General features: G+C 44.6%; 1 protein-coding gene across 12 annotated transcripts in view; it reads right to left on the minus strand.

Annotated features, from left to right (window-relative positions):
* LOC137528094 (uncharacterized) overlaps nt 1-27,164 on the minus strand; it is a 115,977-nt gene that overhangs the window by 39,487 nt on the left and 49,326 nt on the right. For 8 of the 12 annotated variants that reach the window (XM_068249360.1, XM_068249365.1, XM_068249361.1 and 5 more), the window contains exons 5-8: nt 21,419-21,676; nt 15,379-15,417; nt 13,750-13,788; nt 3,350-3,388 (exon numbers count right to left, since the gene is read on the minus strand). In XM_068249360.1, the coding sequence (XP_068105461.1) occupies nt 3,350-3,388; nt 13,750-13,788; nt 15,379-15,417; nt 21,419-21,676 (375 nt within the window). The remainder of the gene's footprint in view (nt 1-3,349; nt 3,389-13,749; nt 13,789-15,378; nt 15,418-21,418; nt 21,677-27,164) is intronic. The other 4 variants (XM_068249369.1, XM_068249366.1, XM_068249363.1 and 1 more) reach the window with 3 other exon arrangements.

The raw sequence follows: 27,164 nt of genomic DNA on the forward strand, positions 1-27,164 counted from the left end.
GTCATTTTCGCGTTATTTGCGTATTATTGCTGACTTTTTCCGCATAAGGGCATTAGCGTCCGCATTCAGAGAAGTTTCTTGCGCATCATTGCGGACATTTTTCCGTATAAACTTACGCATAGACTGAATTTCCATGCGGATTATTGTGGACATTTTTCCGCATAAGGGCATAAGCATCCGCATACAATAAATTTTCGATGCTGGTCGAAAATGCAAATATTTCTGAAGATTTTCGTGAAAATTCGCCAAAAACGAAAACGGGATTTTCGATGCGAAACTGCTACATGCTACATTAGCACTATCCAGGAGCGCCACAGGGAGGATTCCCAATGCCCCCTTTTTATACAACCGGGGGGACCGCGGGTCCCAGGTTCTCTCACTGCCTGGGAACCACAACGGCATCCCGGAGGGGGAGGCTAGGTGGTGCAGGCGACCCCCCCCAAGCGTGGCCAGTGCCGGGAGAGCCGTCTGCACCCACCTCCCAATATTAGAAACAGGCACTTACCTTAACGTCCATTGCGTTCTGCTACATGCGCATTAACTTGGGGGCACCACATGAGAAAGGAGTGAAGCATGGGTCACCCCAAGCTTTAGAGCTCAGGGCTGGCTCACATACAACACTCCAGAGGGGGGGGGGGGAGGACAGGCGCAGACTACTCACTCCAGGGCTCACACCACCAGAGCAAGCCATCCACCACCTGCCTCCAAAGGATACAAACTGCAAAAAATGCTTTCCGTGAGAAAATTAATGCGCATGTAGCAGAACGCAATGGACGTTAAGGTAAGTGCCTGTTTTTAATATTGGGAGGTGGGTGCGGACGGCTCTCCCTGGCGCTGGCCACGCTTGGGGGGGGGGGTCGGCTGCGCCACCCAGCCTCCCCCTCCGGGGTGCCACTGTGGTTCCCAGGCAGTGAGAGAGCCTGGGACCCTGCGGTCCCCCCGGTTGTATAAAAAGGGGGGCATTGGGAATCCTCCCCGTGGCGCTCCTGGATAGTGCTAATGTAGCATGAACTTATTCCCGCAGGGCGACCGCTTTGCAGTATTGGTTTTTTGACCCTGCATAGTTTGGCATGCGAAAGCAAATGCATATTTGCATGAGCATTGCCTCATTAATAGCCAATTAGGCCAGATTTGGAAAGCCAGACTTGCTAGGGTTAAACTTGGTGTTTGAGCACGCATACATTTTCTAATGGAAAGCCTAATGCTGCGTACACACTGGCGACTACGGTCGTTTAAAACAGCTAATTAACGATCGTTCCACCGACAATCGGGGAAAGAACTTTACCAAACGATCATTAACACGAACGACAAAAGAACGACATCGGGAAGATGGAAATATCCAACCTGACGGATCGTATCTACCGACAATCATTACAAAACTATAGTGTGTACAGACATCGGCCGAGAACGATCGTTACAAGGGCCAATGCGCCTGCGTTGGATTCTGCCCAGCTTCAGTACTTCCTTTGTAGCGCGGCCGTAAAGATTGTTACATTGCTTATTTCAATTAAACTTTGTTTTCAAGTTAACAATCATATATTTGTATCTATTGTAACTCCATGTCAGTGTTTTTTTTTTAATTTTATATAAATATGTACGCAACATTTCCTTCTGATCGTTCTTTTCTGCGAGAACTATCGTTAAAATGTGTATGATGATCGCTGCATCCCATCGTTGCATTCCTATCGTTGCCGTATCGTTCGTCTGGTAACTATCGTTCCTTGCAAACGATAGTTATCGCAAGTGTGTACGTAGCTCAAAGGTGGGTACACACATCAGATAAAAGTCTTTGGAAAATGAAAGATCACAGACCAATGTTACCCCCTTCCATGTAGTATGAGAGCCATACCTACACAGTCTATTCTATTGAGCTGAACTCCCCGTCAGATAAAATTTTTTGCAAGATGCTGCACACAAAGATGCTGCACACATGCAACAGATCAGTATCTGCAAAAGATCTGTTCCTGCAAAAAAATCAGTTTCTGCAAAATGCATTCATAGTCTATGATATCTGCAGATCTCATGCTGGGCATACACGGTATGTTTTCTACCATGTAATCGAGCCGCTGATGGCTCGATTGATAATTTCCGACGTGTCCGATACCCCGCCGGATCGATTCTGCGCTCGATACCGGCGGGCAGGACAAAAGAAGAAACGAGTGGAAAATAAGAAAGCGCTCGATTACACGGTAGAAAATGTACCATGTATGCCCAGCATAATACACACCTTGTTTGATGGACATTCATCTGCAGATCAGACAATCATCTGCAGATCCAAAGATCCATTCTGGTTGATCTGATCTGCCGATGAATGTCGGTTAAACAAGGTGTGTGTGATGATCTGCAGATATCATAGACTATGAATGCATTTTGCAGGAACGGATCTTTTGCAGGAACAGATCTTTTGCAGATACTGATCTTTTGAATGTGTACAGGCACCTTTGTGTGCAGCATCTTGCAAAGATTTTAGCTGATGGGGAGTTCAGCTCCATAGAATAGACTGTGTAGAGTATGGCTCTCATACTACATGAAGGGTGGTAAGATTGGTCTGTGATCTTTCATTTTCCAAAGACTTTTATCTGATGTGTGTACCCACCTTTATTCTTCTTGCTTCAAGGTTGAGGCACGTACTCTATTAGATAGATAGAAGATGCGGCGTATGCTACGACGCGGGTTGGCTAGTCCTAGTTAATTCTGTGTTACGAAAGGAGGCTTTATTAACCGTATGTAGTAGCATTATTGCTGGTCCAATCAGAAGGCAGAACAGTAGGAATACTGAGAACTAACATATATATAAGAACCAGCAGGAAAGTCTGTACTCTCACACACACATTCATTCATTCTCTTTGCAGACAGACACATATACACATACATACACTCAAAGAAAACGCATCATGTGTACCCAGCATAAAACACACTGCCTCCAGATATGAATATTATTTACTACCCCACCTCTTAGATTGTAAGCTCGCAAGGGCAGGGCTCTTTTACCCTTTTGTGTCTTGGAATTTGTTACACATTTATTCATATTAATTTTTATACTGTAATTACCAATTCTGTATTTTTAACCAATTAAGTATTTTGTATATTGGTGTACACCATTGTCTGTATTATTTTGTACCCCGTGTATGTTTCTCACTTTGTACAGCACCACTAAATATGTTGGCGTTTTATAAAAATCATTAAAAATAATGCAACTATCGAAGCTTCAATACTTCTTGTACAGATCAGATGGAAGTTCATGTAGACCTGGCCCTTACTGTTAGGACGGCTGTTCATTCTAGAGTACTTTAAAATGGAACTAACCAGCCCTTCTGAAATAACCTAGTAAAAACTATGTTTTACCTACCCGGTGGTGACGTTGTTGTTGTGGTGGGATTTGTAGTTCCTGTAAGATTTAAAAAAAATAAGTGAATTGAAAAAATTACTAAATAAATAAATAAAAAAACAATCTACTTTACAAAACAAACCATCAAAGCATTTAAAGAGACTCCGTAACAAAAATTGCATCCTGTTTTTTATCATCCTACAAGTTCCAAAAGCTATTCTAATGTGTTCTGGCTTACTGCAGCACTTTCTACTATAACAGTCTCTGTAATAAATCAATGTATCTTTCCCCTGTCAGACTTGTCGGCCTGTGTCTGGAAGGCTGCCAAGTTCTTCAGTGTTGTGGTTCTGCTATGAACTCCCCCTTCCAGGCCCCTCTATGCACACTGCCTGTGTATTATTTAGATTAGAGCAGCTTCTCTCTTCTCTCTTATCTTTTACAAGCTGGATAAATCGTCCTCTGAGCTGGCTGGGCTTTCACATACTGAAGAATTACAGACAAGGGCAAAGCTGTTTGCAGGAAGAAACGAGCAGCCTGAAACTTCAGTGCATGAGAACAGGGGGAAAGAAACACACAAATGATCTCTTGAGATTCAAAAGGAAGGCTGTATACAGCCTGCTTGTGTATGGATGTATTTTCTATGTGTGGACATACTGTACATCAACCTACTTCCTGTTTTGGTGGCCATTTTGTTTGTTTACAAACAAACTTTTTAAAACTGTTTTTAACCACTTTTAATGCGGCGAGGAGCGGCGAAATTGTGACAGAGGGTAATAGGAGATGTCCCCTAACGCACTGGTATGTTTACTTTTGTGCGATTTTAACAATACAGATTCTCTTTAAAGTGAACTAGAGACGAAGCACCCTTGTGTATTTTACCATAGAAATCAGTGGGAACATTAGAGAAAACATTTACCATGCTCTCTGTTCCATCCTCACTGCTAAAAGTGTCTGTTATCTAGCTGAGATAAGAATCCCGGACTGAGCATTGATTCTGGCTTTGCTATAATGACTCAGCTATAATGATTCCTGAGCAAAGCCAGCAGGGGGCAGGCTTGGACTTGAAGACAGCAAAGAACACAGTCTCAGCTATAATTATTCTGTAGCAAAGCCAGACCGACTGCTTAGTCGGGATTCTTATCTTAGAGGTGATAACAGGCAAATTAAACAGAGAACAATGTAACAAAGAGCAGATTAGGTGTTTACTGTCATGTTCCCACTGATTTATAAGGTAAAATACATGAGGTTGCTTCATCTCTGGTTCTCTTTAAGGAACAAATCAGAATGAAGAACACTAGAACTGAACTGTATTTGTATATTTGTAGGACTAATAGTACAGTAAATCCCTCATTATCTAGAACTCAGGCTACCAGAAGTCTCAACTAACCGTCATGCCTGAGAGGAATAAGGGGGGTGGAACTTTTGCTTGTGCTGTGCAAAACTCTGCATATATATACTTACTGAACCTACAGGCACCGTTTTCAACACTTCCTGCAGCTCCCAGCGGCTTTTCTGTGTGCATACACAGCACCTGGCATGTCACCTGACATCGGGTCACATGCACGCTTCGGGAGCCATACAGGAAAGCCAATGGGAGCTGCAGGAAGGGTAGAAGATCATGCCTGTAAGTTTAGTAAGTTGTCTCTGCCTTGCACCGCTCTGTACGGGGAGGGGTGGGGGAAAGTGAGTATTATTTAGTGGCGGTTGCTAGACTTCTCAAGCAACTGGCAAGCTTACATATCAAGCAATCCCCGCCTGTGCCAGATACCGAGAGCTTCACTGTATATAAAACAGTAATAAATAGTCTCATATTTTTATTTTCAGTTTATGTTATATGTTGAATGTTTTGAGATTTTAATCAAATGATATGTCATTGACGGATTTTGATTTCTACATTTGGCTAAGGGCCCTGCCGGATGAGAAATTATATCTGTACAATGTCATGAGATTGAAATATCAAAGCTATTGTTTAATATAGTGATAATTATACAATATTGGTTAAAGAGACACTGAAGCGGAAAAAAATTATGATATTATGATTTGTATGTGTAGTACAGCTAAGAAATAAAACATTAAGATCAGATACATCAGTCTTATTGTTTCCAGTACAGGAAGAGTTGAGAAACTCCAGTTGTTATCTCTATGCAAACAAGCCATTAAAGAGGAACTGTAACGACAAAACGGCCCCTGGGGGGTACTCACCTCGGGTGGGGGAAGCCTCAGGATCCTAATGAGGTTTCCCACGCCGTCCTGCGTCCCTCGGGGGTCTCGCTGTAGCCCTCCGTACAGCCGTGACGCAATATTTACCTTCCTGGCTCCTGCGCAGGCGCTCTGATGCCTCTCGGCGCCGAAGTAGGCGGAAATACCCGATCGCCGTCGGGTCTGCTCTACTGCGCAGGCGCAAGTTTCCGGCGCCTGCGCAGTAGAGCGGACCCGACGGAGATCGGGTATTTCCGTCTATTTCCGTGCCGAAAGTCGCCACAGCGCCCCCGCTGGAGCCAGCAAAATATTGAACTGACAGTCGGCACAGTCGCCGGCTGTTCGGAGGGCTGCGGCAAGACCCCCGTGGGACAGAGGACGGCGTGGGAAGCCTCATTAGGATCCGGAGGCTTCCCCCACCCGAGGTGAGTACCCCCCAGGGGAGGTTTTTGTTGTTACAGAGTCTCTTTAAGCTCTCCGACTAAGTTAGTCGTGGGGAGGGCTGTTATCTGACTTTTATTATCTCAACTGTAAGTGAACTATTTACTTTTCCTCTGGCAGAGGAGAGGTCATTACTTCACAGACTGCTCTGAAAGACTCATTTTGAATGCTGAGTGTTGTGTAATCTGCATATATTATAGAATGATGCAATGTTAGAAAAAACACTATATACCTGAAAATAAAAGTATGAGAATATTTTCTTTGCTGCTAATCTTCTAGTAATTATTCATAGTACACAACCAATTCATTATATCATATTTTTTTTTTCGCTTCAGTGTCTTTTTAATGGATATACAGTATATAATGCTAGGATTTAGAATGAACATTCAGAAGTTTGCTGAGCTTAGCATGTGTTCCTTTCTTTGTGGAATTTAAGGTCACAAATGTCATTAGAAAATAGATCTCTGTCAAGCCAGGCTTCTGGTGGCTGAAATTGTATCTTGACTTTGGTCAACAGGTGGTTGCTGGGTGATGTGATGCAATCCTAGTTAATTCTGTGTTACGAAAGGAGGCTTTATTAACCGTATGTAGTAGCATTATTGCTGGTCCAATCAGAAGGCAGAACAGTAGGAATACTGAGAACTAACATATATAAGAACCAGCAGGAAAGTCTGGACTCTCACACACACATTCATTCATTCTCTTTGCAGACAGACACATATACACATACATACACTCAAAGAAGACTACTACAGACAAATAGATTCGATATACAGATTATACAGCAATTTAATCATTCTGTTTTTATATTTTTTTGTAATTGATTTTGATGTACCAAAGAACTGTACTTTATTGATTTATAAACATCTATGAGATCAATAACGTTTAATTAAAATCCACATTTTACTGTCTCCTGGGGACTTTGTTTTTAAACGAACATTTTTAAAACTCTTTTTAACAGTTTAACAGATTAATTTTAAGACCACATTCTAAACAGCAGCTGTCTAAACAGTCTGATTAAGGCTGCTTACACACCAAGACGTTACAGGCGCACGTTAGTGCGCCTGTAACGCTCCCCCAACGCACAGCAATGTAACACAAGTGGGCTGTTCACACAGCCCACGTTGTGTTACATGTAACGCTGCACGTTCTGCGCAAAGTGCAGCATGCTACGGCGTTGGAGCGGCTATAGCCGCGTTAGACTGTTTGCACATGCGCAGTGTGGGGCGGAGAGGAGGCGGGGAGAGCCAGCTACAGTAGCCGCGCACATGGCTACTTAATATTCACTGCACTGGCGGGCGCTGATTGGCCGGCGGGACCACGTGATGCGGAGTGTCTCGCTCCGCATCATGTGGTCCCGCTGGCCAATCAGCGCCACTCTGGGAGACATTATAGGAATCGAGCCGCCTAACGCGGCTCACTCTACCGTCGGCTCTTGCAGCACCATACATTGTGTTAGGTGCACGTTATGCGACCTTAACGTGGCACCTAACGCAACGTCTTGGTGTGCAAGAAGCCTTAAAATCAGCTCCATTCAGTTACAAAACAAAAAGCAATGACCCTTAAAAATTTTCAGCACTTAAATGTTAGCAGAGTTTTTTCTCAGGCAGATAAAAGTGTTTTGCCTTCTATTTACTTTTCAAAACATCAAGTTGTAGTATTTACTGTTCCACAACCTCATTTGTTTACGTACAGTAACAACCCTAGTTTTTTAAAGGGAACTTAAACTGAGGAGGATGTTAATTTTTCCTTTTATAATAATACCAGTTGCCTGTCTCTCCTGCTGATCCTGTGTCTCTAACTGGTATTGTTTAAAAGGAAACATCCATATCCCTCTCAGTTTAGGTTCCCTTTAACACTTGCAGTACAAGAAAATAGAGAGACTTCAAACAATTTCTTAGTAGGACTAGTACTATGGATTTAATTCACTAAGAGAAATAGATCGAGTAACCTCCTGTTACTTGCGCTATTTCATCAGTGTGCCTTAATTGTACGCTAATCATGCCCAGTGACAGAAGCACACGCTATGCTGCAATACAGATAGTAACTTTACGCCCACTCCACTCCTCCCGTCCTCAGTCCCTTCGGGTCCAGTCACATTAAAGGATGTGATACCTGCACTGTGATTGGCCCAGTAGGCTGCCTGTCACTTGCGCGCACATAGTGTAATTAAGGCACGCTGATGAAATAGCGCAAGTAACAGGAGGTTACTCGCGCTATTTCTCTTGGTGAATTTCTATATGCCTAAGAAAACATGTAAATTATAATTGAGAAAATGGACTACAATAATATAGTTCAAGAATATTAATTGATCAAAAAAATCACTATCATTTACTCAACATTTATAACACAACCTTCACCTCAACAAAAGTTCAAAAAATTGCAGGGGAATAAGCTACACATTGTACAAAGCCATACATAATTACATAATCATCATATCACTCACAGGGGTTGATTCTCAAAAGCGTGATAACTGCTATCGCAGCAGTTATCACGCGATCTGCGCGCAGTGCCTATCACGCGAACAGCATTAGTTCACATGATAAGCGAAGGTTATCACGCGATCACGTGCGCTTTTCACGTGAAGCCCGCAATGTGATCGCGCGATAACCTTCGCTTATCACATGAACTGACGCAGTTTGCGGAATAGGCACTGCGCGCAGATCGCGTGATAACTGCTGTGATAGCAGTTATCACGCTTTAGAGAATCAACCCCACTGAATGGAAGACTATTAACATAACCATTAAACTGGCATATGCTAGCATGCTAAATAGAACCAAGAAGTCTGTTCCTATGCACATGGATGTAAGTGACATGTAGAATTCAAAAATGAGCATTTCTATGTATGTCTGTGGTCAAATGTAAATACAAATTGTCAGTAATGCTCAATGATGTTAATGAAGGCCACCCAGTAAAAGATTTCCTTAAAGAGAATCTGAACTGTCCAATTCGTACAATAAAAAATATACCAATCGAGTCACTGTGATCTCCTGGGTCCCTCTTTGCCGTTTCCGCCACTCCCAGCCAAGATCCTGGCTTTTAACTACTTTACCCCCGCGCGTACGTATTTCTCCGTCCCTTTTTCCATCCTTTAACCCCCAGGGACGGAGAAATACGTACTTTCCGCGTTCCCGCCGCTGTCCGCGCTCCCGCTCGTAAACACGCCGCCCGCCGCTAGTAAACACGCCGCCGCCCGCTCGCCCGGAGATCAATGAACGGGAAAATCCATTCCCGTTCGTTGATCTCAGCCCCGCAATGATCCGCTGCCGCTCGGCTGAGCAGCGCGGCCATTGTGAGAAAAAAAAAAAGTTTTCAGCCTCTTTGTACTTCCTGCAAGCGTCCTTCCGGACGCTTGCAGGTCGCATAAACAAAATGTTACTGTGGCCATCTTGTGGCCAAATAGTAAAACTACATCCAAAGCATTTTTCACATAGAAATAAATTAGTTTAACACACAAAATTAACCCTTTACCTCCCACACTGCCCAAATTTTTTTTTCTTGTAATTTAAAAAAAAAAATTACAATTAAAAAAAAAATACATAAATAGTTACCTTAGGGACTGAAATTTTTAAATATTTATGTCAAGAGGGTATAACACTGTTACTTTATAAACTATGGGCTTGTAATTAGGGATGGACGCAAAACTGAAAAAAATGCACCTTTATTTCCAATTAAAATATTGGCGCCAAACATTGTGATAGGGACATAATTTAAATGGTTTTATAACCGGGACAAATGGGCAAATTTCATGGGTTTTAATTACAGTAGCATGCATTATTTAAAAACTATAAAGGCCAAAAACTAAAAAACAATCATTTTTTTCCCACGTTTTTTCCTATTTTCCCATTAAAACATTTAGAATAAAATAATTCTTGGCATAATGTCCCACCTAAAGAAAGCCTAATTGGTGGCGAAAAAAACAAGATATAGTTCATTTCATTGCGATAAGTAATGATAAAGTTATAGACGAATGAATGGAAGGAGCGCTGAAAGGTGAAAATTGCTCTGGTGGTCAGGGGGTAAAACCCCTCAGTTGGGAAGTGGTTAATCGCCAGTTTTAGGCAGTGTTTACAAACAAAAAAGATGGCCGCTAACTAGGAAGTGATGTTTGTGTACATATACTGTATATCACGCTACAGTATACTACAAGTTTTTATTACATAGGGAATTATCTGCACTGGAATTAGAATGTGACAGGCAGCAGCTCCTTCCCCACCCCTCAGCCTAACAAACTCAGAAAACTGAGAGCAGAGACCTGTCTGTGAAGGATAAACAAAGCACACACACAGAGCCTGCAGAGGGCATGGAGGAGGTGTGCATAACTCCTCCCTATCACAGCAGAGGCAGTGCATTCCTCCCTGGCTGACAAAGAAAAAGAAAGAAAAAAAGATTAGATATATTACAGAGACAGTGCAACTAGAAAAGGCTGCAATAATCCAGAGCACAGGTATAGGAACTTATAGGATAGAAGAAATAAGGTTGAAAATCTTGTTCCAGAGTCTCTTTAAAGGGAACCTAAACTGAGAAGGATATGGATGTTTCCTTTTAAACAATCCCAATTGCCTGGGATCCTACTGATCTCTTTGGCTGATGTAGTGGCTGAATCCCACCCCTGAAAGAAGCATGCACCTGATCTGCATGTTTGTTCCGGGCTGTGGTCAAAAGTATTAGAGACACAGGATCAGCATGACAGACAGACAACTGGTATTATTTTAAAAGAAAAATCCATATCCTTCTCCGTTTAGGTTCCCTTTAAATAGGAAAGCATGCTAAGAAGTGGTAGTGCGAATCCAATATCAATAGTTGCATAATGTCTTGCAAATAATCAACCAGTTGAGAAGTGTATATCACAACAAAACTGATTAGAGGGATGTAAGGTCTCATTTACCAGGAAAGGTTAGATAAACTGGGCTTATTTAAAGGGACTCCGAGCAGTGCCTGTGGGTATGCCTTTAAGCATACCTACAACTAATTAATTATATCCTCACACCTACCAGCATGATGTTTGTAATTATATCCCCCTGGGTTCCTTGTATTTCATTGCATTGTGCTGAATCGAGCTGCCGACTTTGGGGAAAAGTCGTCCTGTGTAATAAAATGCTGAACTCCAAAAAGTGCATAAACTATGGAAATACATCGCCTGATCTATGGGCACCTTAAAGGGACTCTGAGCAGTGCAGAAACTATGGAAAGATGCATATCATTTTGAAGCTCTCTTTCTCCTCTTTCCAATGATATATAAACCGCTACCCTATGCCTTTCAGTTTTCGCTATTTCACGATCGATATTGCAGCGATCACGAAAATAGCGAAAACTAAAAGGTGTAGGGCGGCGGTTTATATATCATTGGAAAGAGGAGAAAGAGAGCTTCAAAATGATATGCACCTTTCCATAGTTTCTGCACTGCTCAGAGTCCCTTTAAGGTGCCCATAGATCAGGCGATGTAGATCCGGCCGACTAGAACTATCAACTTTAAAAATGGTTGGTTGATCGGTGATGAATCGGATTTTAGGCCATATATTACATGCGACATACTGTAGAAAATCGACAAATTCTGTCGCCCACCTTGGTTGATCGGTTTACTAGTACAGTACACTGGTGCACAGGTGTGACCGGCAGTTGTTCCCGGAGTGTATACTGTGCGCATGCGAATTCAGCTAGTACAGTCGATTCTTTATAGCATGTCAATCGTTTGAATGTGCCCTTACATCACACGATTCATTCTTGATCAACCGATATCTTGCAGCGTGCGTGAGGAAACTGCCCATTCTTTACCTGGGGGTACCTCAAGGCTCTGTCTTTGGCCCCCTCCTCTTTTCCTTCTGCATGCACGGTCTTGGCAACTTAATCAACTCATTTGGGTTTCATTACCACTTATATTCGGACAATACACAACTATACCTCTCGGCTCCAGACCTTAGCTCCCTTCTCACGTGACTGGTTGTCTGCTATATCCTCTTTCATGGCCTCTCACTTTTAAATCTTAACATGAGTAAATCAGAACTAATCATTTTTCCACCATCTCTGTCCACTTCTCTGCCTGATATAACAATTAATGTTAATAAAACCCCTATAACGTCAGTTAGCATGGTGCTTAGGGGTAATATTTGACTTCTCTCTCTCTCCTTTACTCCTCACATTCACTCCCTAACCAGTTCCTGTGATCTCCAACTTAAAAACATATCTCGCATCTGACCTTTTCTCACTCAGGACACAACAAAAATGTTAATATATGTTCTCACAATATCTCATCTGGATTGTTGTGACATACTACTTAGTGGACTACCTAGTGGACTACTAACTAACAGAACATGTTCTCAGGGGTGTAACTATAAATCTCTGGGGCCCCCTGCAAAACTTTGGATGGGGCCCCCTTCCCCATGCCCTCCCCCCTGCTTTCTGCACAGGTTAAATGAGAACCAATGTTATTCAATTTGCGAGTGTATACTTGAATGTACTGTAGGCATTTTATCTATCAATTACATTAGTTTCTGTGAAAAAAACATGCACACAGAAAAACATGGTGTGCAGAAAACCGACAGAGGGGTGTGCTCCTAGCCTCAAGGTTATTACATTGATTTCTCCAGCATTACTACAGTACACAGCACTTGGGGAGGGGTAGAGAGGTTGGGGGCTGGGTGCTGTACACAAGACCCTGCTGCACACTGAATAGAGACTGTCTACAAAACTTTGTCTACAAAACTTTTTATGATTCCTTATCAGTGGCTGAGCAAATGCAGTCATTAGAACAGTTGTGCAGAGAGCAGAAAGCTTTTTCTCTCTGTTCCCTTACTTGTCAGTTTCTCAGGACAGGGAAAATAAACAGGGCCCCCTGCGGCTTCTGGGCCCCCCTGCGACTGCATCCCTTGCAGGGTCTACTGTTACGCCCATGAATGCTCTATAATATCTCGTCTGGACTGTTGTACCGTACTGCTTTTGTGGACTACCAACTAACAGATTGGCATCGCTCCAATCTGTACTGAACTCGGCCGCTCGTCTCATTCATCTTTCTTCTCGCTCTTCCTCTGCTGGTTCTCTCTGCACAATTTCTCTCCTTTATACATCTCCTAACTAGTTTCCAGAAACCAACTCAACCGCAATCTCAGATCTGCACATGACCTTATTTTATCCTCCTCTATAATCACCTACCTGCATTCATGTTTACAAGGTTTCGCACGTGCTTCACCCCTCCTCTGGGATCCCCTGCCACTACACATCCGTCACTCTCCAACCTTTGATATCTCTAAACGTGCCCTCAAAGCTCACTTGTTCACGGCAAGCATATGCTCTACCTTAGGCCAGTTCCCCGTTCACTTCTGGCCAAGTTGTACTTCCTGCTAGATAACAAACACACTGCCTCCAGATATGAATATTGTGTACTACCCCACCTCTTAGATTGTAAGCTCGCAAGGGCAGGGCTCTTTCACCCTTTTGTGTCTTGGAATTTGTTACACATTTATTCATATTAATTTTTATACTGTAATTACCAATTCTGTATTTTGTACCAAATCAGCATTTTGTGTATTGGTGTACACCATTGTTTGTATTATTTTGTACCCCGTGTTTGTTTCTCACTTTGTACAGCACCACTAAATATGTTGGCGTTTTATAAAAATCATTAAAAATAATGCAACTATCGAAGCTTTAATACTTCCTGTACAGATCAGATGGAAGTTCATGTAGGCCCTTTCTGTTAGGACGGCTGTCCATTCTAGAGTACTTTAAAACAGATCTAACCAGCCCTTCTGAAATAACCTAGTAAAAACTATGTTTTACCTACCTGGTGGTGACGTTGTTGTTGTGGCTGGATTTGTAGTTCCTGTAAGATTTAAAAAAATCAATGAATTGAAAAAATTACAAAATAAATAAAAAACAATCTACTTTACAAAATAAACCATCAAAGCATTTAAAGAACAAATCAGAATGAAGAACACTTGAACTGAACTGTATTTGTATATTTGTAGGACTAATAGTACAGTAAATCCCTCATTATCTAGAACTCAGGCTACCAGAAGTCTCAACTAACCGGCATGCCTGAGAGGAAGAACGGGGGGTGGAACTTTAGATATGTGCAGAGTTTTGCGCAGCACAAGCAACTAACTGAACCGACAGGCAGAGGCGGGACAAGGTCCTTCAGCGCCCAAGGCTGAGACACCAAAGTGCGCCCCCCCCATCCCTCCCACCCCAGCCTTCACACACTGATTGCTATTAGACTAATAGGTGCCCCAAGGCCCCCAACCTCCCCAACACCTTAATCTCAAATTATCTGCCTTGCAGTCACTGTCATGTATCCCCTTTTCTTATTTATTTCTGCTTCAAACACAATTGGGAATGACAGCTGAATGAATTGTGCGCCCCCTCCTACACTGCGCCCTGAGGCTGGAGCCTCTCCAGCCTCTGCCTCGGCCCGGCCCTGCCGACAGGCACCGTTTTCTACACTTCCTGTAGCTCCCAGCGGCTTTCCTGTGTGCATACACAGCACCTGGCATGTCACCTGACATCGGGTCACATGCACGCTTCGGGAGCCATACAGGAAAGCCGCAGGTAGCTGCAGGAAGTGTAGAAGATTGTGCCTGTAAGTTCAGTAAGTTGTCTCTGCCTTGCACCGCTCTGTATGGGGAGGGGTGGGGGAAGGTGAGTATTATTTAGTGGCAGTTGCTAGACTTCTGAAGCAACTGGCAAGCTCACATATCAAGCAATCCCCACCTGTGCCAGATACCGAGAGCTTCACTGTATATAAAACATTAGTAATAAATAGTCTCATATTTTTATTTTCAGTTTGAGGCCTTGTTCACATCTAAAATAGAAATCGCAAACGTTTTGCGATTTTGTGCACAATTTTATTTAGCGCCTCCCGGAGCTCCACTGAGTGCTGCGTTTTTTTTAACCTCTTGAGGACGCTGTGCTTAAACCCCCCTAGGGACCAGGCCATTTTTTTACAAAATGGGCAACTGCAGCTTTAGAGGCTCACTGCAGGGCCGCACAACTCAGCACACAAGTGATGACCCCCCCCCCCCCCCCCGCCTTTTCTTCCCATCAACAGAGCTCCCTATTGGTGGGCTGTGATCACTCCCCAGATGTTTGTTTGTTTTTTATAAATATTTATCTCTTTATTTTTTCAATTCTGTATGTTGTACCAACTCAGCATTTTGTATATTGGTGTACACCATTGTCTGTATTACCTTGTACCTCATGTTTGTTTTTCACTTTGTACAGCACCACGAAATATGTTGATTTATAAAAATCATTAAAAATAATGCAACTATCGAAGCTTCAATACTTCTTGTACAGATCAGATGGAAGTTCATGTAGGCCCTTTCTGTTAGGACGGCTGTTCATTCTAGAGTACTTTAAAACGGAACTAACCAGCCCTTCTGAAATAACCTAGCCAAAACTATGTTTTACCTACCCGGTGGTGACGTTGTTGTTATGGCTGGATTTGTAGTTCCTGTAAGATTTAAAAAAATAAATGAATTGAAAAAATTACAAAATAAATAAATAAAAAACAATCTACTTTACAAAACAAACCATCAAAGCATTTAAGGAACAAATCAGAATGAAGAACACTTGAACTGAACTGTATTTGTATATTTGTAGGACTAATAGTACAGTAAATCCCTCATTATCTACAACTTAGGCTACCAGAAGTCTCAACTAACCGGGATGCCTGAGGGGAAGAACGGGGGGTGGAACTTTAGATATGTGCAGAGTTTTGCGCAGCACAAGCAACTTACTGAACCTACAGGCACTGTTTTCTACACTTCCTGCAGCTCCCAGCGGCTTTCCTGTGTGCATACACAGCACCTGGCATGTCACCTGACATCGGGTCACATGCACGCTTCGGGAGCCATACAGGAAAGCCGCTGGGAGCTGCAGGAAGTGTAGAAGATTGTGCCTGTAAGTTCAGTAAGTTGTCTCTGCCTTGCACCGCTCTGTACGGGGAGGGGTGGGGGAAGGTGAGTGATATTTAGTGCCGGTTGCTAGACTTCTCAAGCAACTGGCAAGCTCACATGTCAAGCAATCCCCGCCTGTGCCAGATACCGAGAGCTTCACTGTATATAAAACATTGGTAATAAATAGTCTCATATTTTTATTTTCAGTATAACAGATGAATTTTAAGACCACATTCTAAACAGCAGCTGTCTAAACAATCTGATTTAAAATCAGCTCCATTCAGTTGCAAAACAAAAAGCAATGACCGTTAAAAATTTTCAGCACTTAAATGTTAGCAGTGTTTTCTAGGGCAGATAAAAGTGTTTTGCCTTTTATTTACTTTTCAAAACATCAAGTTGTAGTATTTACTGTTCCACAACCTCATTTGCTTATGTCTCCATCGGTAAGAGAAAGAAATTGATAATGGAGCACCGGTACTGCTATTAAAGGTTTATTGCGTCACGCAGGCAATACAGACAAACCAGAAGTGAGGGGTGGCAGTCCCGGCTGCGTGACGCAATAAACCTTTAATAGCAGTACCGGTGCTCCATTATCAATTTCTTTCTCTTACGATGGAATTATACTACTGAAAGGTGAGCACGGTAGCTGGAGGAGCGTACACGCGGAGTCAGTGACCAGCCAGCATCTGGTGCCAACCCTATCTATCTCCTTTTACAAACTCATTTGCTTATGTACAGTAACAACCCTAGTTTTTTTAAAGGGAACCTAAACTGAGGAGGATATTAATTTTTTCTTTTAAAATAATACCAGTTGCCTGACTCTCCTGCTGATCCTGTGTCTCTAATACTTTTAGCCACAGCCCCTCAACAAGCATGCAGATCAGGTGCTCTGACTAAAGTCAGAATGGATTAGCTGCGTGCTAGTTTCATGTGTGTGATTCAGCCACTGCTGCAGCCAAAGAGATCAGCAGGACTGCCAGGCAACTGGTATTGTTTAAAAGGAAACATCCATATCCCTCTCAGTTTAGGTTCCCTTTAACACTTGCAGTACAAGAAAATAGAGAGACTTCAAACAATTTCTTAGTAGGACTAGTACTATGGATTTAATTCACTAAGAGAAATAGCGCGAGTAACCTCCTGTTACTTGCGCTATTTCATCAGTGTGCCTTAATTGCGCGCTAATCATGCCCAGTGACAGAAGCACACGCTATGCTGCAATACAGATAGTAACTTTACGCCCGCTTCATTCCTCCTGCGGGTCCAGTCACATTAAAGGATGTGATACCCGCACTGTGATTGGCCCAGTAGGCTGCCTGTCACTTGCGCGCATATCGTGTAATTAAGGCACGCTGATGAAATAGCGCAAGTAACAGGAGGTTACTCGCGCTATTTCTCTTGGTGAATCCCTATATGCCTGAGAAAACATGTAAATTATAATTGAGAAAATGGACTACAATAATAAAGTCCAAGAATATTAATTGATTAAAAAAATCACTATCATTTACTCAACATTTATAACACAACCTTCACCTCAACAAAAGTTAAAAAAATTGCAGGGGAATAAGCTACACATTGTACAAAGCCATACATAATTACATAATCATCATATTACTCACAGGGGTTGTTTCTCAAAAGCGTGATAACTGCTATCGCAGCAGTTATCACGCGATCTGCGCGCAGTGCCTATCACGCGAAGAGCATTAGTTCACATGATAAGCGAAGGTTATCACGCGATCATGTGCGCTTTTCACGTGAAGCCCGCAACGTGATCGCGCGATAACCTTCGCTTATCACATGAACTGACGCAGTTTGCGGAATAGGCACTGCGCGCAGATCGCGTGATAACCTTCGCTTATCACATGAACTAACGCTGACCAGGCCATTTTTTACAAAATGGGCAACTGCAGCTTAAGGAGCTCACTGCAGGGCTGCACAACACAGCACACAAGTGATCCCATTTCCCCTTTTCTCCCCACCAACAAAGCTCTCTGTTGTTGGGGTCTGATCACTCCCCAGATGTTTGTTTTTTTTTAATAAATATTTATCTCTTTATTTTTTTTTTTTATAAATATACATATTTGTTTTATTATTTTTAAACCCTCCCTCTATGTGCCAGCTAATCCTTGTGATCGGCTGTCATAGCGGATCACCCTTGAGCCTGCCAGGGGGACAGCCGTGTCCCCAGTACAGCGATGCAGAAGATCGCAGCGCTGTACACAGTAAATAGACAGCGGTTTTGCTGTCTATCAGTTTCCTAGCAGCGATCGCTCAGTCATTCATGCGGAGATGCACGCGATATGAACCTTCTCAAACGTTCTGTGGGTGATGTTGAAAATCACCTGTGCTTGAAAAAAGCACAAAAACACCCTAGATGTGAACGAGCCCTGACAGCTGAATTTTGTCTGATGTAAAATCAGCTTCATTCAGTTGCAAAACAAAAAGCAATGACCCTTTAAAATTTTCAGCAGTTAAATGTTAGCAGTGTTTTCTCGGGCAGATAAAAGTGTTTTGCCTTCTATTTACTTGTCAAAACATCAAGTTGTATTTACGTACAGTAACAACCCTAGTTTTTTAACACTTGCAGTGCAAGAAAATAGAGAGAGACTTCAAACAATTTCTTAGTAGGACTAGTACTATGGATTTGATTCACTAAGAGAAATAGTGCGAGTAACCTCCTGTTACTTGCGCTATTTCATCAGTGTGCCTTGATTGCGTGCTAATCATGCCCAGTGACAGAAGCACACGCTATGCTGCAATACAGATAGTAACTTTACGCCCGCTCCACTCCTCCCGTCCTCAGTCCCTGCGGGTCCAGTCACATTAAAGAGAACCCGAGGCGGGGTTCTCACAATGCTAGGTGCATACAGAGGCTGGGTCTGCCTATAGAGCCCAGCCTCTGTTGCTATTTCAATTCCCCCTAAATCCCCCCTGCGCTCTGTAATCCCCCCTAAAACACAGCCGCGCTGCTGACACGCAGCTTGTCAGAGCGGGCTGTGTTTATCTCTTTACTGTCACTCTCGCAGCTTCCCCCACCTCCTGCAGAGCTCCGGTCCCGCCCGCGTCCCTTCCCTCGCCGCTGATTGGAGAGAAGGGACGTGGGCGGGACCGGAGCTCTGCAGGAAGTGGTGGAGCGGCGAGAGTGACAGTAAAGAGATAAACACAGCCCGCGGAGCGCGGCTGTGTTTTAGGGGGGTTACAGAGCGCAGGGGGGATTTAGGGGGAATTGAAATAGCAACAGAGGCTGGGCTCTATAGACAGACCCAGCCTCTGTATGCATCTAGCATTGTGAGAACCCCACCTCGGGTTCTCTTTAACCACTTGCCGACCGCACACTCATACCGTGCGGCGGCAAAGTGGTAGCTGGAGGACCAGCGACGCAGTTCTGCGTCGCCAGGTGCCTCCCTAATTAATCAGGAAAGGCCGCTCGCGCGAGCGGCCGTTTCCTGTCAGATCACGGAGCGGGTCTCCGTGAATAGCCTGCAAGCCGCTGATTGCGGCTCGCAGACTAAATGTAAACATTGGACACGTCTCCTTTGTTTACATTGTACGGCGCTGCTGCGCAGCAGCGCCGTAAGGCAGATCGGCGATCCCCGGCCAATCAGCGGCCGTGGGATCGCCGCCATGTGACAGGGGACAGCCTGTCACTGGCTGCACAGGACGGATAGCGTCCTGTGCAGCCCCGATCACCGGGGGGGAGCAGGTAGGAGAGGGAGGGGGGAATTTCGCCGCGGAGGGGGGCTTTGAGGTGCCCCCCCCGCAACACCCAGGCAGGCAGAAGAGATCAGACCCCCCTGCACATCATCCCCATAGGGGGGAAAAAAGGGGGGCAATCTGATCTCTCTGCCTGCTACCTGATCTGTGCTGGGGGCTGCAGAGCCCACCCAGCACAGATCACTAAAAACAGCGCTGGTCCTTAAGGGGGGGGGGGGTAAACGGTGGGTCATCAAGTGGTTAAAGGACGTGATACCCGCACTGTGATTGGCCCAGTAGGCTGCCTGTCACTTATGCGCGTAGCGTGTAATTAAGGCACGCTGATAAAATAGCATGTGCCTTAATAGGAGAGCTACTTACCTGGGGCTTTCTCCAGCCTCTGGCAGCCTTTGTGTCCCTTGCCGCAGCTCCGATCCAAGTCAGTGGCCAGGGGTCTCCTCCGTTGCAGATGCCAACCAGCGGGCACGCCGCTCACGCGGCTTGGAGCGTTCAGCGCACAAGTACTGCGCCTGTGCAGAAAGCTCCAGACCATGTGAGCGCTATCACTAGCGGTGTGGCTGCTTGCTCGCAAAGGCGCAGAAGATGCCGACCTTGTGAGGTCGGCATCTGCAACGGAGGGGATCCTGGGACACCGGCGCTGCGGCAAGGGACACATAGGCTGCGAGGGGCTGGAGAAAGCCCAAGGTAAGTAGATCCTTTTTTTGTGAAGCTTGCCCCTTCCCTTTAATAAATGATGGCCCCTCATAAATCATCTCAATCAAAAATTTGCAGAGGATTACAAGCCAGAGCAGCAAATTACTATCCCATTACATGGGATCGGCGACTCGAACATAAAGTCATGTGACCCCGGATTAGGAAGCCTGCGGGTCCTCTCCGCATGCGCAGGCTTCCTCCTCCCCTCTGCGCGTGAACCACAAAAACAATACTGCTGTTGACACATTGGCAGCTGCTAATCATCAGTGGCTGTTACTGCTGCTGGCACAGTGGCGGTTGCTAATCAGTGGCTGTTACTGCTGCTGGCACAGTGGCAGCTGCTAATCAGTGGCTGTAACTGCTGCTGGCACAGTGGCAGCTGCTAATCAGTGGCTGTTAATGCTGCTGGCATAGTGGCAGCTGCTAATCAGTAGCTGTTACTGCTGCTGACACAGTGGCAGCTGCTAATCGGTTGCTGTTACTGCTACTGGCACAGTGGTGGCTGCTAATCATTGGCTGTTACTGCTGCTGGCACAATGGTGGCTGCTAATCAGTTGCTGTTACTGCTACTGGCACAGTGGTGGCTGCTAATCAGTGGCTGTTACTGCTGCTGGCACAGTGGTGGCTGCTAATCATTGGCTGTTACTGCTGCTGGCACAGTGGTGGCTGCTAATCATTGGCTGTTACTGCTGCTGGCACAGTGGTGGCTGATAATCTGTGGCTGACGGCTGTTACTGTTGCTGGCACAGTACCCATTGCTAATCAGTGGCTGTTACCTTTTGCTGGCATAGTAGCGACTAGGGATGCTCAAATTCGAATCCGGCAGAAACCCGGATAGTTGCTATCCGGATTTCTCCCAGTAAACCTGTGCAGGGTGGTCATGCTTACCTGTCTGACGTAGCGTAGAACGCATCGTGGGAGGCGCCAGGGACGGACGAAGAAGACGTCAGACAGGTAAGCTTGACCCCCCCCCGCACAGGTTTACTGGGAGAAATCCGGATAGCAACAATCTGGGTTTCTCCCAGTTTCAGTTTTGAGCATCCCTAGCAGCGACTGCTAATCAGTGGCTGTTACTGCTGCTGGCATTAGTGGCAGCTGCTAATCAGTGGCTGTTTTATGTTTATACTCTAGCATACTTAAATGCAGTCTTACCTTCCATCTTGATCTTCTCTTTCAAATAATGTAAACATTTATTCAGGATCTCAAGGTTTGTAACAAAATAGAGGTCGATTTCAATGTCTGTTAAGTTATCCGGTTTCCTTTGATGAGTAAAAATAAACAAGTGGGGCAAGCCTGCCAAATCTATATTTGTTAAAGGTTCATCATCATATCTTCCACTGTAAAATGCATCCTTCCTTATAAGATTTTCAGAAACATTCCATCCAACAATAATGTGGAGAGAGTGAGTACCTGTGGAGTGGACAGAATGAAACAAGAACTGGATTAAAACATCTTCCATTCTCATTTGCACCATCTGCCCTGTTTAGCGCTCACACTGACTGGGTGGTGCTGGTGGTGGGGGCATTTCTTGTATTTTACTGGCACAATAACCATGCAAGTATTACAACAGTTGGTCATATAAAGGCATTACAATCGGTTCCATGCCATTTTGAAAAATAAACAGTTTACTGCAATTGTTAAGGGGTTATGCTACCACCTAGTGGCAGACCAGATATTATCACAGGAAATGTTCATAGATGTCATCACAGGAAGTACTTTGTTGTTGTAACCTCTTTGCTTCTTACAAAACTAGCAGCATGAATAAAGCAGCTCTGAGTTGATTTGCAATCTGCACCTTCTCTGCATTATTGAACTAACAGAAACATGGTGTCAGAAATCTGAAACACACACACCATCCAATCATCCAGCTGGTAAAGAAACTTTCAGTATACAGAATAGAACTCGGTTTTCAAGCAACCATGTATGCAAACACAATACCTCCACCATCTGAGATGAAGATGTCTGGTGACCTGGCTAACAACTGGGAAACTTTCAAAGCTGAATTTCAGGACTTTATGTTAGCTTCCGGACTGCATGAGAAACCGGCAGAGGTACAGGCGGCCACTTTGAGGCGAGTAATGGGAAGTGAGTGCAGACACACCTATCGCTTTAATTTGAATTTGAATGAGGAACAGCAAAAGAGCGCTACTGCTATCTTGGATGCCCTGGAGGGCCTTTTTAAGCCAACAAAAAATGTCATCTTTGAGCGCTTTGTTTTTGGATCCCTCAAGCAGGAAGGTGAGACAACTGACTGTTTTGTAAGCAGCCACATGTGATTATGGACAGTTAAAAGATGACTTGATCAGAGACAGGATGGTGTTAGGTATTGCTGATGAAAACGCACGCCGTCGCTTGTTAAGAGAAAGGACACTTACTCTGGCGTCTGCCATAGATATTTGCCAAGCTGCAGAGCAAACAGACTTGCGAATGAAAGTGCTGACGCAGACCAGAGTGGATGACAGTATTAATGCTACAGTTTCCCAAAAGCCAGTGCCTCAAAGCAACACAAAGCCAAGCACAGCACGATATCCTAACTACCCCAGAATCCCTGAAAAGTGCAAGTATTGTGGCAGCACACACAACAGGGGGAGATCCCAATGCCCAGCTTTTGGCAAGAATTGCCGACTTTGCGGAACCCCCAACCACTTTGCAACAGTGTGCCTAAAAGCAAAACGAGACCAGCGTCAGCTGCATACAGTAGATGATCAAGCTGAGCTTGAACGGGAGGCAGATGATGAAGATAATGGCCAGATATACAGCGCTAGTGCTATGGGGTCACCCAGCTCCCGAGGAAAAAAGTGGTTTGTCAACCTACAGCTCCACGGCACCCGACAGCATTGCCAGCTTGACTCAGGAGCAACATGTAACGTTATGAGCCTGCAGGATAAACGCAAGATAGCTCCCAAGGTAAGACTGAAGCATAGCCAGACAAGACTGGAGCTGTATTCAGGTGAGGTGATGAAGTCATTGGGCCTTTTTCAGACTGAATGCTTCATAAAAGGTCTCTGCCACAAACTGTAATTTGAAATAGTCAAAGCAGACCAGAACCCACTCCTATCAGGTTCAACATGTGAACGTTTGGGTCTGATGCACATTACTATTCCAGATGAACTCCACAATATGGAAAGCCATACCACAGGGGTGCTAACAGAAAAACAGCTTACCAGCACATACCAGGATGTGTTCAATACTCCAATAGAGTCTCTACCTGGGGAAGTGCACTTTGACCTAGATCGGACTGTCACACCAGTACAATGCTCTCCACGCAATGTTCCAGTTGCACTTAGGGAAGCCGTCAAAGCCCAGCTGGACAAACACATACAGGATGGGAACCTAGCCTAGTGACTGAACCCACAGACTGGATAAGTAACATGGTTATAGTCAAAAAAGCTGACAAAATTAGAATCTGCATTGATCCAAGGGCATTGAATAACGCACTGAAAAGGTCCCACTATATAATGCCGACACTTGAGGATGTCCTTTATAAACTGCCCAAAGCCCACATTTTCTCCTTGGTGGATGCCCGGGATGCATTTCTACAAATTGGACACAGAGAGTAGCTTTCTGACCACCTTCTGGACACCTTGGGGCCGAATGCGCTGGCTCAAACTACCCTTTGGTGTGTCGGTAGCCCCAGAAGTGTATCAAAGAAAACAGCATGAACTACTAGCCGGCCTGCGAGGTGTGGAGCCAATTGCAGATGATATACTAATAGTGGGTTGTGGAGACTCGCTAGAGGAGGCCACTCATGACCATGATGCTAATATGTTTGCTCTTATGAACCGCTGCAGAGAAGTGAAGCTTAGACTGAGCATCAAGAAGCTACAGTTTAAACTAAATGAAGTTCGCTTTCACGGTCACATTCTATCAGCAGGGGGGTTGAAGCCAGATCCTGAGAAGGTAAGGGCAATAAAAGACATGCCTGCTCCAACCGATTCCAAGGGAGTACAAAGATTTATCGGAAGTGGTCACCTACCTGTCAAAATTCATGTCCCGTCTCTCTGAGGTTTGTGAGCCTTTGCGCAGGCTTGTGGATAAAAACACACCATTGCACTGGCTGCCAAAGCACCAGGAAGCAGTTGATGAAATCAAGCGACTAGTCTCCACAGGGCCAGTACTAAGATACTATGATATTAGCAAACCAATTACAGTTCAAAGTGACTCCAGTCAGAATGGCCTCGGCTGCTGCTTATTGCAGGATGGACAACCTGTAGCATTTGCTTCCAGGGCTCTCACCCCAACCAAGCAGAATTATGCTCAGATCGAGAAAGAATGTCTAAGCATTGTGTTTGCTTGCCACCGTTTCCATAGCTACTTGTACGGTCGGGAAAAGATCACTGTTGAAACCGATCACAAACCACTAGTCGCAATATTCAACAAACCTTTGCTTAGTGCTCCAAAACGACTTCAAAGCATGTTACTCTCGCTTCAAAATTATGCTCTAGAGGTAACCTACAAACCAGGCCCATATATGTATGTGAGTGACACTTTGAGCAGAGCCACACCACGCTTGCATCCAGCAGATGCACCTCATGTTCAGCATTCAGTCTGCAGCTTGCACAGTGAAGAACTTGACATAGAGTGCATAAACCAGGCTGACTATTTAAATGTCACGCATCAGTGTCTGTCACAGATCAGAGAGTCCACCGAACAAGATGAAAACCTCAAGATCCTTAAATCAGTTGTGCTCAATGGATGGCCTGACACAAGGGCAGAGACACCTGTTGCTATCAGAGAGTATTGGGCCTCCCAGGATGAAATAAGCCTACAGGATGGAGTGTTCTTCAAGGGGCAACATATTATCATCCCAAAGCAACTACGTACAGAGATGCCACGATGCATTCATTAGAGCCACATTGGTAGTGAGGCCTGCTACAGACAGGCTCGAGAAACACTGTTTTGGCCGAATATGCATGGGGAGATTAAAGACTATGTAGGGCAGTGCACTGTATGCAATGAATATGCGCATGAAAAAAAGAGACTATGATGTCACATCCCCTCCCTACACGGCCATGGCAAATTTTGAGCATGGACATATTCAACTACGCTGGCAAGGATTTTCTGCTGATTGTTAACCACTATTCAGACTTTTGGGAAATAGAACTATTGCCAGACCTGTCAGCAGGCACAACCATTAAAAGATGTAAGGCTCAACTTGCCAGGTATGGCCAACCTGGCCAAGTTGTAACAGACAATGGTCCACAATTTGCTTGTGCTATGTTCACCAGGTTCACTCAGGAATGGGGTTTTGAGCATGTTACATCGTCTCCAATGTACCCTAAAGCTAATGGCAAAGCAGAATTGGCAGTGAAGATTGTCAAAAGCCTGTGCAGGCGTGCAAAACGTGCAGGGGATGACCCATGGAAATCAATCCTACTTTGGAGAAATACACCGACAGCTGGCATGGACACTAGCCCTGCACAACGTCTAATGGCCCGCAGGCTGAAAACTCCTCTCCCAGTGACGGATGCACTGCTGGAGCCATGCACTAAATGTGGGACAAAACATAAGAATGAAGCCTCTTCCAGGTGACAGGACCAGACTATGGAGATTAGGAACTTGTCTCCAACAAACAGCTCCTCACTCTTATCTGGTTGAGGTGGAGGGTACACTGTACAGGCGCAACCGAGTATACCTCACCTCAGACCAGCAGAGTCTAGTCCTACTAAACTTACAGGAACAGAGCCCAGTGAAACACCAAGACCAGAACTGCCAATGGAGGCCACAGAGGAGGCAACAGTGGAATGTCAGTCGGAACGTTTGCCTGCAACTGACAGCACAGCGGCCTCCCAGTCTGAGGGCACACCTGAGATCCCACGCTACACACGCAGTGGCAGGCGAATCCGGCCACCAACAAGACTTGACCTCTAAATAGTTGTAAGCAGTCATGTTTAGCTACCGTTGAGCATTTACATACTGTATATGCATACAAGTAGACCCAAGCCCGTTTAAAAACGGGCTGTAGGTCTTTTTCCGGCGGCCGCAGCCGCCAGTGCGCATGCATGCACCGCACACGCAACCACGCGCCCGCCCACCTCACTCGCCCGCACCCGCCCACCTCGCTCGCCCGCACCCGCCCACCTCGCTCGTCCGCCCAGCTCTCTGGTCCCAGCTGTCCGTTACTGCGCACATGCGCAGTAACAAAAAACCTGGGACACAGGGACAGCTTAGGTTTTATTAGGTAGGATTAGGAAGTACAGTGGACTAAATAACCTTACTATTTGAATGCTTGAAAGTTTGTTTTAAAGTATGATATATAGATAGATAGATAGATAGATAGATAGATAGATAGATAGATAGATAGATAGATAGATAGATAGATAGATAAGGGGGATGTTAAGGGTTTATGCTGCCACCTAGTGGCGGACCAGATATTATCACAGGAAATGTTTATAGATGTCATCACAGGAAGTACTTTGTTGTTGTAACCTCTTTTCTTCTTACAAGACTAGCAGCATGAATAAAGCAGCTCTGAGTTGATTTGCAGTCTGTACCTTCTCTGCATTATTGAACTAACAGAAACAGCAATAGTTGTTCATATGACTGCAATTAGTGTAAATTGTCAAATCAGATTATTAATGCTAGAGTTTAGTCATATTAACCCCCCTCGCAGTATGATTATTTTAGGATTTCTGGATCTAAAAAGCAGTGAAATTATTTACCATGCTTTCAGACCCTTTAAGCAGGAAGGAAATCATGCTGCTAGAGAGATCTGCAGCAGCCCAGCACTTACTCAACTCCCTGGGATCCAGCGCTGCAATTCTCCCTCCGTCCTCCGGGTGGCGCTGTAATCCTGTAGTGCGATTGCCATCTGTCATCATGACGACAAAATGCGATCTCACTAGAGGCATGCAGAGCCCCAGAGGAAAGGAAGGTGAATGGCTGCCAGTGTCTGGAT

This window comes from Hyperolius riggenbachi, chromosome 8 (assembly GCF_040937935.1).
Source record: "Hyperolius riggenbachi isolate aHypRig1 chromosome 8, aHypRig1.pri, whole genome shotgun sequence".
In the NCBI taxonomy this organism is placed as follows: Eukaryota; Metazoa; Chordata; class Amphibia; order Anura; family Hyperoliidae; genus Hyperolius; species Hyperolius riggenbachi.